Source organism: Mixophyes fleayi, chromosome 7 (assembly GCF_038048845.1).
Source record: "Mixophyes fleayi isolate aMixFle1 chromosome 7, aMixFle1.hap1, whole genome shotgun sequence".
In the NCBI taxonomy this organism is placed as follows: Eukaryota; Metazoa; Chordata; class Amphibia; order Anura; family Limnodynastidae; genus Mixophyes; species Mixophyes fleayi.
Genome location: NC_134408.1, coordinates 120,912,134 through 120,925,151, shown reverse-complemented (window position 1 = coordinate 120,925,151; position 13,018 = coordinate 120,912,134). Strand labels below are relative to the sequence as shown.

The following is a 13,018-nucleotide window of genomic DNA, read 5'->3' as shown; positions in this document are numbered from 1 at the left end:
AGAGTTGTTGATTTATTACATGCCTTTGTTTTCTCTTTTCAGCTACATGGGTTATATAATTACAGGAACCAGGGCAGTGTTATGGGTCACAGAATGAGAGCTCAAAATGACCAGCTCTGACTCTCTGCCTACCAGGTTTGGTTTGGTGGCACTTAGAAAGCTGCACACATTCACCAGGCCTATAAATCACCAGTGACATTAACTTTCCTTCCTGTGTTTGTACACCAGGGCCTATGGTATATATTAGTTTGGGTAGAGTTTGTCATTACTAGCAAGTAAATGCTGGCAAAACAGATGTGTTTTCACATCAATCTTTGAGTGATGGTTTCCTGACTTTTGATCAGACCTTGTACCATTATAAACAGTGTGGCTTGTAGCACATTGTAATTTATACATTTGTCTGGTTTTGGGGAGAACTGTATACTTTACACATGATGCTGTCTGTTCACTAAAGTCTATGTTAAACGGTAAATATTTACAGTACGTCGGAAGCAGTATTTGTTTATTGCACCCTTAGAAAGAATAATTGTTCTATTGCTGGTAGTCATGACCATCCTTAATAATTATATATATATATATCTATATATATATCTATATATATATATATATATATATATATATATATATATATATCACATACAGTGGTCAAAGTAGAAATGTAGAAGTGGTAGTATTGAAAATATAAGTGACTTAAGTGTGATTACAATTAAAGCAGTAGAAGTGGTGGTATATATTGCCATATATCAGCCTACCACCGACCACTTTATATTATAAATAAAATAATGTAGCCTCCTTTTAAGACCCACTTTCCCAGTGTTGTACTGTGACAATTTTGCTGATGACCATACTTAAGTAGAACACAGGATGGGAACACTCATAGGGTTGTATAAAGCAAAATTAGTGTTTGAAATAAAATGAACCAAAGTTTTGGCGAGGAACAGGGCACCTTTATCAAGATCTATGATTTTTTTTGGGGGGGTAGGGGGCTGTTAGGGTGGCACTTTTATTTTAAGAAAAAGTACCCATATTTACTTGGGGCTTAAGTCCTTAAGGAGAGCAAGGCAAAAAAAGGAGTAAATGTGGATCCTGGACAAACCATGCTACAATGCAAGGGATGCAAATTAGTTTATTATTCGCACATAAGTCAAATGCTGGCTCTTTTGTCATGTAGCACACAAATACTTGATAGCTTTAGCTGTACATTGGCTGTTTTAGATAATGTACATTTCTAATGTAGATTCAAAGCTCATTAGATGCCACCATATTACGTAAATATATATATATATATATATGTCATACGTACCAACTTTTTGCCATTGCCTTGGAGGCAATGGGAGGTGGGTGTGTGGGGGGCGGGGCTCCAAAATTGCGTAATTTTGGACCCGCCCCCCATGACGTAATGATGCAAACGCGTCATTTTACAGTGGGGGGCAGGAGAATTGCGGTATTTTGGCCCTAATTCTACAGATGCAAGATTTTGCAATACTCTCCCGGGAGTGAGGGAGACTCGCCCAAAATGCGGGAGTCTCCCGGACATTCCGGGAGAGTTGGCAAGTATGATATATGTGTGTGTGTGTGTGAGGGTATAATAGTATTACCCTTTTTTTTGGAACCAGTGCTTATCTATAGCAGTGCTTCTTACCAGGGTCATTTAACTGTAATATTCCTTATTATAGTCATGAGCATAATGTACACTTTATTTTACTATCTTTAGACTATTGTAAAGCAAGGACATGACTTAATAGGACCGTTAAAGCAGATATTGAAGATGTTTAGTAGCAGCCACAGTAGATCTCTACAGTAGAACAACAGAGGAGCTGAATAGAAATGAGAATTTTGAGATGCCTGTGGTGTGTTTTCCATTGGTAAACCACCTGCACGCTGCATTAGAAAGTTATATGGTCATAGGGATCATTGATGGCTATAATAACCTCTTGCTCCCTGGTCCCTGTTCCCAGTGCAGTGGACTTTGACTCGCCATGTTGTAGGAATGGGGAGGTGCGGTTATCATTGGGATCACTGATCCCTCTGATTGCCTTGCATTTAAGTACATAAGTATTTGGTTTGCTCTCTGTGAACTCAGAAAACTGTACATACAGTATGTGATTGTGTGCTTCATCATGTATAATGAGATTCTTCAGCAGTATTTTACCTGATGTATTCTACTTGTGATGAAAGATACACACTGAAAATGTTACCCTACATTACTGTGATAACTGTGATGGTTTATTCAGAAGCTGTATTGTTACATGGTAGGTTCTAAGTATTCATTTGATTAAGGATCATGCAAGATAGCCTGAAATATGGGGTGTCATATTATGGTATAATTATGAACCCATGTATAGCATAAAATTGTGGTTTTCTACTAACTAATATATGCCTATATCTTTACTATGCAATAATTACTACTTTATGTTAAATGCAATTTTTGGCAGGTTTTCGTAGCTATATGACGAAATCACTGGTTTGTTCAAAGTAATTGATGGACTGAATCCTTACTGCTTGCAGCTTTATTATTTGTCCGTACGTCCTTGCGCTCAGAAATGCAAAAAATAAAGATAAAGGACAAAATCCATAATGGTATCACTCTGGTCCCCTGCTCACGTCTGCCCTACTTATGTAATGTCTGTGCAGGCTGATAACCACAACCGTGGCCTCTAAGTGAATTATGCAGCGTCTCGCAGTAGACCACTGACCTGTGTGTTTTCATTCACTGGAAGCCAGCAAACCTACTTATCAGATAGTGCTTCCAATCATGTTACAACACCTGTTTCTAACATGCTGCTATCCCTTTCCCACATCTCAACGCTTCATCTTCGGCATAAGGGTTTTTTGTTTTGCTTTTTTAAATTCAATTCTGTCCCCCAAAATGGTTTATTCGATTATTTAATTAAAAAGTGCACATCTGCATAAAGTAGAGACATCCGCTTTTTGAATTGAACCTGAAGGTCCTAGGAATTCAGCCTATGAATTGACTAAGAGCTGACATCACTGAAGTACATGGGGTTAGCCATGTTGTCAGCTGAGCTAATATACGTGTGATTGAAGGCTTTTATACAGGCTTACCACTTAAACTGTGTTTTGACCTAATTACCTCCCCACTACTCACCTTCCACCGTTGGTTGTACTGATCACCTTTAGTACTGCCTTGGTTCCTCCGAACAAGGAGAGATCTTAACGGCTGTGAATGAAAGCCGGCTGCTCATTGTAATTCACTAGGAACTAGAGGTCACTGATGTACCTGGGTGTTTGCCATTTTGATGCTATAGCCATTGAAATCACTGCCATGACTTTTTTTTTTTGCAACTGGTGCACTTTAAAGGTTATATTTACTAAACTGTGGGTTTTGAAAAAGTGGAGATGTTGCCTTTAGCAGCCAATCAGATTGTAGTTATTTATTTAGTACATTCTACAAAATGATTGGTTGCTATAGGCAACATCTCCACTTTATCAAACCGGCAGTGTAGTAAATATACCCATAGAAGTCAGTATTCATATTCACATCCTTTCTGACATAATTCCATTTTGTGGCACTTATATTTATTTTTGTGTCTCTTGTCTTCCAGAGATGTGCTCCTGCATCGATTCGCCTTATGGACAATGCACAGTTTCAGTTTGGTGAGTTAGTATTTCAGTTTTGCTTAGTAAAGATAACTACTTGTACTGATGTAACACTGTAATGAGCTCATATATCCAATCTCTAATGTGCCTGCAAAACGTAGGAACAGGATTATAACATCAGACTGGCAGACTTGTTTAACAATCAATACAAATCAATATGTAATTATTTTAACCCTCAGAATGTCTTGTTAATATGCCATCCAGTTATCTGAAACCTTCTGTTAGGGACTGAAACTTTAATTAGTAAACGGTCACTATACTGTACTGTATTTGATTGAAGAAACAAATGGACTTCAGGGGAATTAAGCATGGAATGTATTGGGCAACACTAACTTGTCAGCAGAAAGGGGTAAATATAGCCCTGATTGGGTGGGCCTGCCTGGGCCAGCAGCTAGCCCTGGGGGCTAGCAGGCACAAACCCCATGGCCTGCCTGGGGCCAGCAGCTAGCCCTGGGGGCTAGGAGGCACAAACCCCATGGCCTGCCTGGGGCCAGCAGCTAGCAGGCACAAACCCCGTGGCTTGCCTGGGGGCTAGCAGGCACAAACCCCGTGGCCTGCCTGGGGCCAGCAGCTAGCCCTGGGGGCTAACAGGCACAAACCCCGTGGCCTGCCTGGGGCCAGCAGCTAGCCCTGGGGGCTAGCAGGCACAAACCCCGTGACCTGCCTGGGGCCAGCAGCTAGCCCTGGGGGCTAGCAGGCACAAACCCCGTGGCCTGCCTGGGGCCAGCAGCTAGCCCTGGGGGCTAGCAGGCACAAACCCCGTGGCCTGCCTGGGGCCAGCAGCTAGCCCTGGGGGCTAGCAGGCACAAACCCTGTGACCTGCCTGGGGCCAGCAGCTAGCCCTGGGGGCTAGCAGGCACAAACCCCGTGGCCTGCCTGGGGCCAGCAGCTAGCCCTGGGGGGGCTAGCAGGCACAAACCCCGTGGCCTGCCTGGGGTCAGCAGCTAGCCCTGGGGGCCAGCAGGCACAGACCCCGTGGCCTGCCTGGGGCCAGCAGCTAGCCCTGGGGGCCAGCAGGCACAGACCCCGTGGCCTGCCTGGGGCCAGCAGCTAGCCCTGGGGGCCAGCAGGCACAGACCCCGTGGCCTGCCTGGGGCCAGCAGCTAGCCCTGGAGGCCAGCAGGCACAAACCCCGTGGCCTGCCTGGGGCCAGCAGCTAGCCCTGGGGGCCAGCAGCTAGCCCTGGGGGCCAGCAGGCACAAACCCCGTGGCCTGCCTGGGGCCAGCAGCTAGCCCTGGGAGCTAGCAGGCACAAACCCTGTGGCCTGCAGCTAGCCCTGGTTGGTTGGGCCTGCCCACTTAATGATGGGGTTGGATGGTGATAGAAAGGGGGGATTTAGTAGAGATGATACCATGAAGAGTAATACAAGTTGTGCATTTAGTGAAAAATGTTTTGGGAATTTGAAGCCCGGAATGTCCGGGACACTCCCGAAATCCGGGTCGGTCTCCCGGGAGAGCAGGCAATTCTCCCGATTCCCGGCCTGATCTACAAATTAAACAGGGGGCGTGGGGCCTAGTGGCACTGTGTACGCTTCATTGTGGCCAAAGACGCGATTCTTCGAGCCCCCCCCTTCACACACCCACCTGCCTCCCGGAGCACATTTTGCCAATGTTGGCAACGATGGTATGAAGTGACCTGTAAACTTTCACTATCTATAATTTGTGTAGATTAACCAGAGAAATCTGTCAGTGTATTTTCTGTTCTTTGCTTGCTTTTTATTTTATTTTGCTCTATTATTGGCATAAATATGTATGATCTGACTTCCCACACTAATCCGTACCGAATGGATTTGGATCTCTCTCAGAAATTGTTTGAGATGCCTTACACCTAGATGCCAGCATGTTTAAATATTATCCAGGGACACTGTTGCCGAGTCTGTACCTCTACACAGTTTAAGTTTAATGCTGTATCAACGAACCTTGGAGCAGTACAATCCCCATCATGTTGTGTTCACTTAAAGTGATGGGTACTTTAAAATACTCCTTTTATATAATTATTTAACTTTTAAACCTAGAGAATAAGAATTAATGATAGGAATTGCGACTATAATGCACAACATGAGACGTTTTATTATGCAGTTTACCAGTACTGAAAAATGGGAACAAATCCTGGCAACAATGCATATACTCTATTCCCTTAAAAACTGCAGATTCTGGGGAAATTGTGTCAAAACCCAGCTTTCAAGCTTTTGTAGTTTTATGTGATAGATGCAATGCAATTGGCTACAGACTAATGAGCTTTATTGTGGAAATGTATGTGATATGTAGAGTGGTTAATAAAGAAAAAAGTAGTTTGTGCAAAAACTAAAGGGGGTGTTCTGCAAAGGCAGAACTGTAAGATGTGCGTAGGTCAGTACATTCAGCACTAGTAAGAACAAATTCTACGCGCACCTATGTTTATAGTACAAGAGGTGCTGATACCATACATCAATATCTGATAGTATGAGCATGCCACAAGAGAAGCAGAAATAACAATGAAAGCAGGCATTGTTACGTATGATAAAGGTATTAAACAGGATGCTTGCAGTAGTAGGGATTTATGGGACTTCTGCAACAGTTTCATTATATATGGCTTAAGCACCACTTGTGTGTCGTAATAAATAGGCAGCTGCAGGAGTTGAGAACAAGAGATTAGTGCTCTTCCTTTCACCATCAAACAGTCCTTTACCGAGGCAAAGTACAAAATTACCCTGAACTGTGTTAGAAATAGAACAATTAAAGACACATAATAAGGGTGCTAACATCTAACAGAGGGGGATATAGATATAGATATATATATATATATATATATATATATATATATATATATATATATATATATATATATATATATATATGTATGTGCGTGCACTTTTTATTTATTTGTGTCCAAATATAAACCTAAACATCACCAGTGAATAATTAATACTGTATTTTAACGTTGTCCAGATAAATTTAAATGAAAATGGAGGATTAAATATATATGAATCAAAAAGATGATACAGGGTTTGACAACAAGCGGTTGGGAAATAAGTTTAAAGCCTAAATCTGCTTTAACTATGGGTCTAATGCAACCAGGAATCCTGATGAACATCCAGCCCGGATTGATCATCTCTAATTCTGCAGAGACAGTGGCTGCACTAACTGGACCAAGAAATCGCTTGTTCTCTTACTGTGTTCTACAGCAGAAGATGGTGGTATCCTATGTATACCTTACACACATCTTACCCCTTTGAGGGTGTACATTGTTTCATTTCTTTTGACCTAAACTGGCATTAACCATTACATGTGTATACAACCTTGCTTTGACCATATGACCAATGTTTGCTTTCCCAAGCTTGTGTTAATTAGATAATATAATGTGATGTATGTAATAGTACAGAATCCAGAGAACTATTTCTAAAACGTTTTTTCTATATTCCGTGAGTGTATAGGGTGATGACAGCTGCCAAAGCATCCTTTATCTCTGTTTATAGGACCTCTACAGCCTTGATGGGAGCTTATTAGGTGTAGTGGTTCTTATCCTGTGTGTTTTGTTTCCTACTGGGAGGGTCTGAGGCTTTAGCTGGCATGGCTGTCTGTAATAAGAAGCATCTTTTACGTTTAACCCTTCCAGTGTCAGTCTGGCCAGCCAAACACTTTGGTGCAGTGGCTCATTAGCCAGGCTGATGGTGAAAGAGAGGAGACTCATTTGCTTATGTATGCTATCCCCAGAAACTGTACAGTCGTGCTGCAAAATGATTTCATTGAGCACTCATTGCAGCCGCTTACTCATTTAAATTTGATTTATTTGTGCATGTATTTATTTTTTTTACAGGGCATGCTCTTAAACCTCAGGTGGCCTCAATTTTTACTTCATTTTTGGATGGGTTAAAAAAATTCTACATCACAAAGGTACAGTTTTTTTTTTTGTGTTTAGAACGTTCTGCTCATTATGCCAACAGGGGGTTTTCAAAATTTCAGAGCCACACGTCTGGCATATCTGTTGGTATGGCTTGTATGTTCCTACTTTCTATTTGAATTCAACTGCCAGAGACTGAGCTTTGATTTCAGAGCCTTAATTATCTTCCTGAAGCAGTAAAGACTTCCTAGTAAATATAACAAATACTCAAATTTAATTTTTTTACTAAATATTATTTAAAGCTATTGCACATGGCGGTCGTGATCTATCCCGACCTTGTCCCATTTTTATACCATTAAAATAAGCTACAAGGTGGACACATGCACAGTAGGGAGCATTGATCCCTAGATTGTAAGCTATCTCATGAACAGGGCTCTCCCTACCCTTAGTTTTCGCATCTGCATTTATTTTGTATGCCTTGTATATGTTTTATGTATCATTATAATATGTGAAACATGCAGAATGCATAAAAAGACATCCTATTTGTCTATCCTGCAGTATGTGACCAAGCCCATTAGCCCATTTTCTTATGGGAATCAATGATTCCGAGTGTTCCTGTGTCTCCCCTGTGAACCGGAAGAAAAAATGTCCTGGTTTGTCAATTTCAATTATTTGTCTGAGTTTGGAAACCCCTGTTCTGATGTTTATTTTACTTATGCTTATTGTCACCTTGTTTTATTACTGTACACAGGCTTCACTTAATCTGGCTTTTTTATTTATTTTATTTATTTTTGCTACTTTCGATTGTTGCTAGAAAATGTTTTTTTTTCCCCAGACATACAGGTTTAACTGCTTAAAGTTAAACTTTCATGTATGAAGGTTAGAGGTTATATTCAACCCAAATTGGACTTTCCAATTGCTATTCAGTTTAAAAGTAAGTGTGATAGAGCACTGCAGTACCACAAACAGATACCCTATGCTGACGGGGGTATATACTACCCAAAGCCAATCACTCTGATGTATAAAGCTTTAGGCTTCTGTGCACTACCCTATCCCATATTGCCATTCCTAAATGATTGGAGATGAAGAAATTCTGCTCCTATCTACAGGTTTAAACATGCAAGTTTTTGCAAAATTTGCAACGACAGGGGGCAAATGGCATGCAGGGCAGGATTTGTTCATTCAACATCAGCTTTCAGGTAACATGTTTAGCTCAGTGATACATATATACCCTTTATTGACCCAATCTGATCTCCCCATTGGTCATGAAACTTTACCTATTTCCATCCTTTTTTTAGAGCTATACAGGGAGAAATGATTTGCAAAACATCTGTAAGACTGGATCTTTAATTACATACTGAAACATGGTCTATGCTTGATTGTTTTTAATGAAAGAACTCCGCTGACAGTGCATGGTTTTATGAAGCAATTTGTGAAAAATAAAACTAAAAATGTTGGTCTTGGCGGTAGTTCCGCATGTTTATTCTCAAAGTGCTTGGCTGCATTCTCACATATTCCTCCACTGGGTTCTCATGAGCTGATTAAAAATATGAAGCATACAGCAGTGTTAAGACTTAGTGTACCTGTTAGCTATGCACAGTGTAAGCAGCCATTCTGTTGGCTCAACCAATATTCCACGTATCCACTCACTAGGAAAAGTGAAAATAATTGTTGCAGTCTCTTGCTCTGTTGCTTTTTTTTAACTGAAGTTCTTGAGCCTCATCCTGGTCTTGCCTTTATTGGGGGAGTCTTAGGTCATCCTTGTCACTGGCCTCCTAGTCGGGGAGCTACACTACACATGTACCTGCTGCATGGCTAATATAAACAATGAATAGCGCATTTGGTTGTGCCACTCAGAAGTCGCTGGCACATGTGCAATGCCGGTGCCTGAGCGGAGTGTCTCTAGAACACAAGAGGCAGAGGAGTTGAATAATGCAGATGGCCTTTGCAGGGGAACGAGACCGTTAAGAATAAGAGGCAAGCTAGGGTAAGAAGTCAGTTCAGATAGGAAAGGTAACTTATGTTCCTCTTGCAGCAGTTTTGTCTGACTGCAAGCTTCAGTCATTGTAGATTATTTTAAGAAGCTTCACTCTTGATCAGCAGTTTATTTGACATCATGCACAATGTTTTGTAGGCTGAGATCTACAATGAAGCACAATGAATACCCCTTGATACTTTCATATTAAATATGTACAGATTGCAAACTTTGTAGTTGATGCCAGTAAAAGCCACTCAATATTTAACTGGAAACATGCAAAATAAATTTAATTATGTAGTTCCCCCTCTGCCTTTTTTTTGACACCAAAAATAGAAGTCACCTAAAGGTAAGTAGGAGTGGTTGGGCAACAGTTCTAAACCTTTTATTTATTAGTAAAATGTAAGTGTTTTGTGGCACATATTACTTGAGTTGTTTAGGATCCTGCTGACGCTTTTCAAGCTTGTTTGACTTGGAGGTCACTATAGGCTTCTGCAGTTTACCCTCTGGAAGCACATATGGATGGAACAAGATGCCTTCTGAATAACATAGTGCAAATGAAAGGCATCAGAAAGACAGTAAACATGCTAATGGCTATGATGACTTTAGACATAATGGTTCTTATTTTTAAACCCATTTTCATGCTTTGTACGAATGTTAAATAATGCTGGTAAAACGCATGTAATTAACACCTTAAGCTGACCAGACATGGGTCATCCTGCAACTTGACTTGAATGCCAGTCAACAGATTCAGTGTCTGTCTTGAACAAATATAGAGGGCCAGACTGGATGTGATCTTTCATGTCCTAGGGCTGAGTAGCCAAGTCCCTTCTGGCATCAGTGGGGCTTGTTAAGGCAGTTGGAAGAAGACCACCATTGGTCTGTGAGTGGTCATCTCTCGACCCCATTTACAGACATGTACAATAAGGGTCTGACTGATCATGTATCAATTATCATGCATCATTTGTCGTTCATCAGTCGTTATCAGACAGCACGCAAATAAGTGTGTGTGCCTAGCATTAGAGCTCTACTGTTCAATGTCATAGTATACTGCCGGTGCAATGTCTACTGTGTTATTTTGCAGTTTAAAGGCTTTGATCCAAATCAACTTTGTGTTGCAACCTTGTTGTTCGAGGGTGATCGTGAGAAGGTCCTACAGCATGAAAAGCAAGTGTATGACATAGCTGCAAAGTTTGGGTATGTATGTATTTTTTATTTTTATTGGGTTTTTTTTTTATATGCCTTGTAGCACAATTTCCATGTTCTTGACAATCGGGTACCGTTGCATAGTATGTCAGGAGTAGGGAAAAATAACCTTTAAAAATTGAAGAAAAAGGAAAGATGCCGTAATAAATACAATCCATACTGATGTATAAAATTTTGAGGGTCATTGATAATACATGCTGGTCAATGTATGTGGTGTATGCAGACTTGTCTGAACCATTGTTAATAACATTTAGTACAGTGTTGGCTAACCTGTGACACTCCAGGTGTTGTGAAACTACAAGTCCCAGCATACTTTGCCAATATATAGCAGCTTATTGCTGGAAGGGTATGCTGGGACTTTCACAACACCTGGAGTGTCACAGGTTAGCCAACACTGATTTAGTAGAAATTGAGTAGAAACCAATCGGTTGGCTGTTCCTCACGGTACCCAAATTAAGTGATGACAGATTATACAGATATATATTTCCATTGTATGTGAATTATGGTGTTTGCCAGGTTCCTAATGTTTGTGACATATGTTGTGATGTCACAGCAGTCTTTTTGGCAAACGGTCTACTTGCTGAGCAGGTGACCTGGCCACAAAACAATCTTTTGACATGGCTAATCTGTTTAATTATGGCACACAAAAGTACTACATCAACATAATATCATAAATACCTCCAGTGGAGTGGTTAGGATTTCTAAGGAATGCTAAAATTATTGGAATTTCTGCAAAGCCAATAAAAGATACTAGAGATTCATATTAAAAGATTTATATACAATGGAATCTCCTTAATAACCCTATTCTATTTCTCACATACAGTGCACTACTGAACTGTGAACTAATGGTACCGAAAAATGTGCCTACAATAATGTATATAGAGCTCCTATTGTGCATGTTAATGACCGCCTTGTCTAAAGCACAGTTTGTACGTAGGGTTTTAGTATCTGAAAATATGCAGATTGCATGCTGTTAAGCATTTTAATGCTTAGGGCATGATTTTTAGCCTATTCTTTGAAGATGTATTAAACGTACATTCATTTGTCCTGCGTCAGATACAGCGTTACAAGGGTGAGTGCTTTCACTCTCTTGTCGCTCCGGTATATCAGTCTAAGTGACACCACTGCTTCATTAATCAACACCACGAGATCAGAGGTAAAAGAGTTCTAGGGAGATATTGCTTGGGGCAAATTATTTCATTGGTCTGTCGTGACCTCGCGGTCTCTTCTGCCTGTGAGAGGATCTCTCCTAATATTATAAATATAGCTCCCCTTCCCCGTGGAGAGTACAGCTGAGGCTGGCAATGAACACTCTGTGCAATGCCTAATGAATATTAATTGGCAGTAGCTAAGCGTGTTCAGAAAGTATAGTCCCCAGTCAACAAGGTTATTGTGATTACAAGTATGCAACGAATATTTTCTTGCTGACATTTCTACTTTATTTTCCATATAAAATAGTCTATACTTTCCTTCTCTTTTTTTTTTTTTTTTTTTTTCTGATTTTTAGATCTATTGTGTTGCTTGTTTGTTTTATTTTTGCCTACAATGTACATTTCCTTGACATATACACCAAGTATAGTGTTGTGTGCTTTTTACAGGTGTACATTCATTTATCAGTTATTTTTCGGTATTTAGTAGTGTATATGCAATACTGTATTTATTGGTTTAGTTTCTCTTCATTTAAGGATCTATATGAATATACGTATTGCTTTACCTCTTTTATTGGTGCACTGCCTATAGGTTTAGCAGTCATTATCATATATTGATTTTCTTTTGTGTGGATAAAGAGGGAGGAAAGTTAATATTTAATTTTTGTAGCAACTGCAGCTTAGACTACTGTGTTTTAAAAAGGAAACTGTGTAATCAAGAAGATTTGATAAATAGTCAATAGCCCACCCCCTGTCACTAATTGTTTTGTGCTGCTACAAAGGGACAGAAAACATGTCACTCCAGTAACAGGCTGAGTAATGACGGGGAGTTTTCTGTCCGTCTGGTTTGATGGATTACACGGCTGATCGATGGAAAGCACGGCAAATAAAATGGCATTTGCTCGGGCTGCCTTTCTTACCTTCCCAATTTCCCATTGAGTATCCAAATTTGACACTCTGTCTAGGCACTGATGGTGCTTCAACCTGGGTCCATGTTTAATTTCACTTTTGTACATTGGTCCATCATTAGGGGATGAGGAAGAAGAAGGAGTTGATGGATCTCTGCTCGGTGACACCGATACACAGTTCTTCCCATCCTTCATGTGTAGCCATTTGTACATCATGAAATCATTTTGTGTCACTAAGGGTGAAAGACTGCGCTGCGGGTAGGCAATTATACATAAAATCAATCACAAACAGACTGCACTCATTTCCACAGCAATTAAGATAATTATCTGTTGTGTTTTT

The 13,018-nt window shown here is 40.5% G+C and overlaps 1 protein-coding gene across 1 annotated transcript in view; it reads left to right on the top strand.

The window, feature by feature from the left end:
- AGPS (alkylglycerone phosphate synthase) overlaps nt 1-13,018 on the top strand; it is a 142,113-nt gene that overhangs the window by 79,649 nt on the left and 49,446 nt on the right. Inside the window, exons 12-14 of the mRNA XM_075180562.1 lie at nt 3,567-3,618; nt 7,418-7,494; nt 10,501-10,613. Of these exons, the coding sequence (XP_075036663.1) occupies nt 3,567-3,618; nt 7,418-7,494; nt 10,501-10,613 (242 nt within the window). The remainder of the gene's footprint in view (nt 1-3,566; nt 3,619-7,417; nt 7,495-10,500; nt 10,614-13,018) is intronic.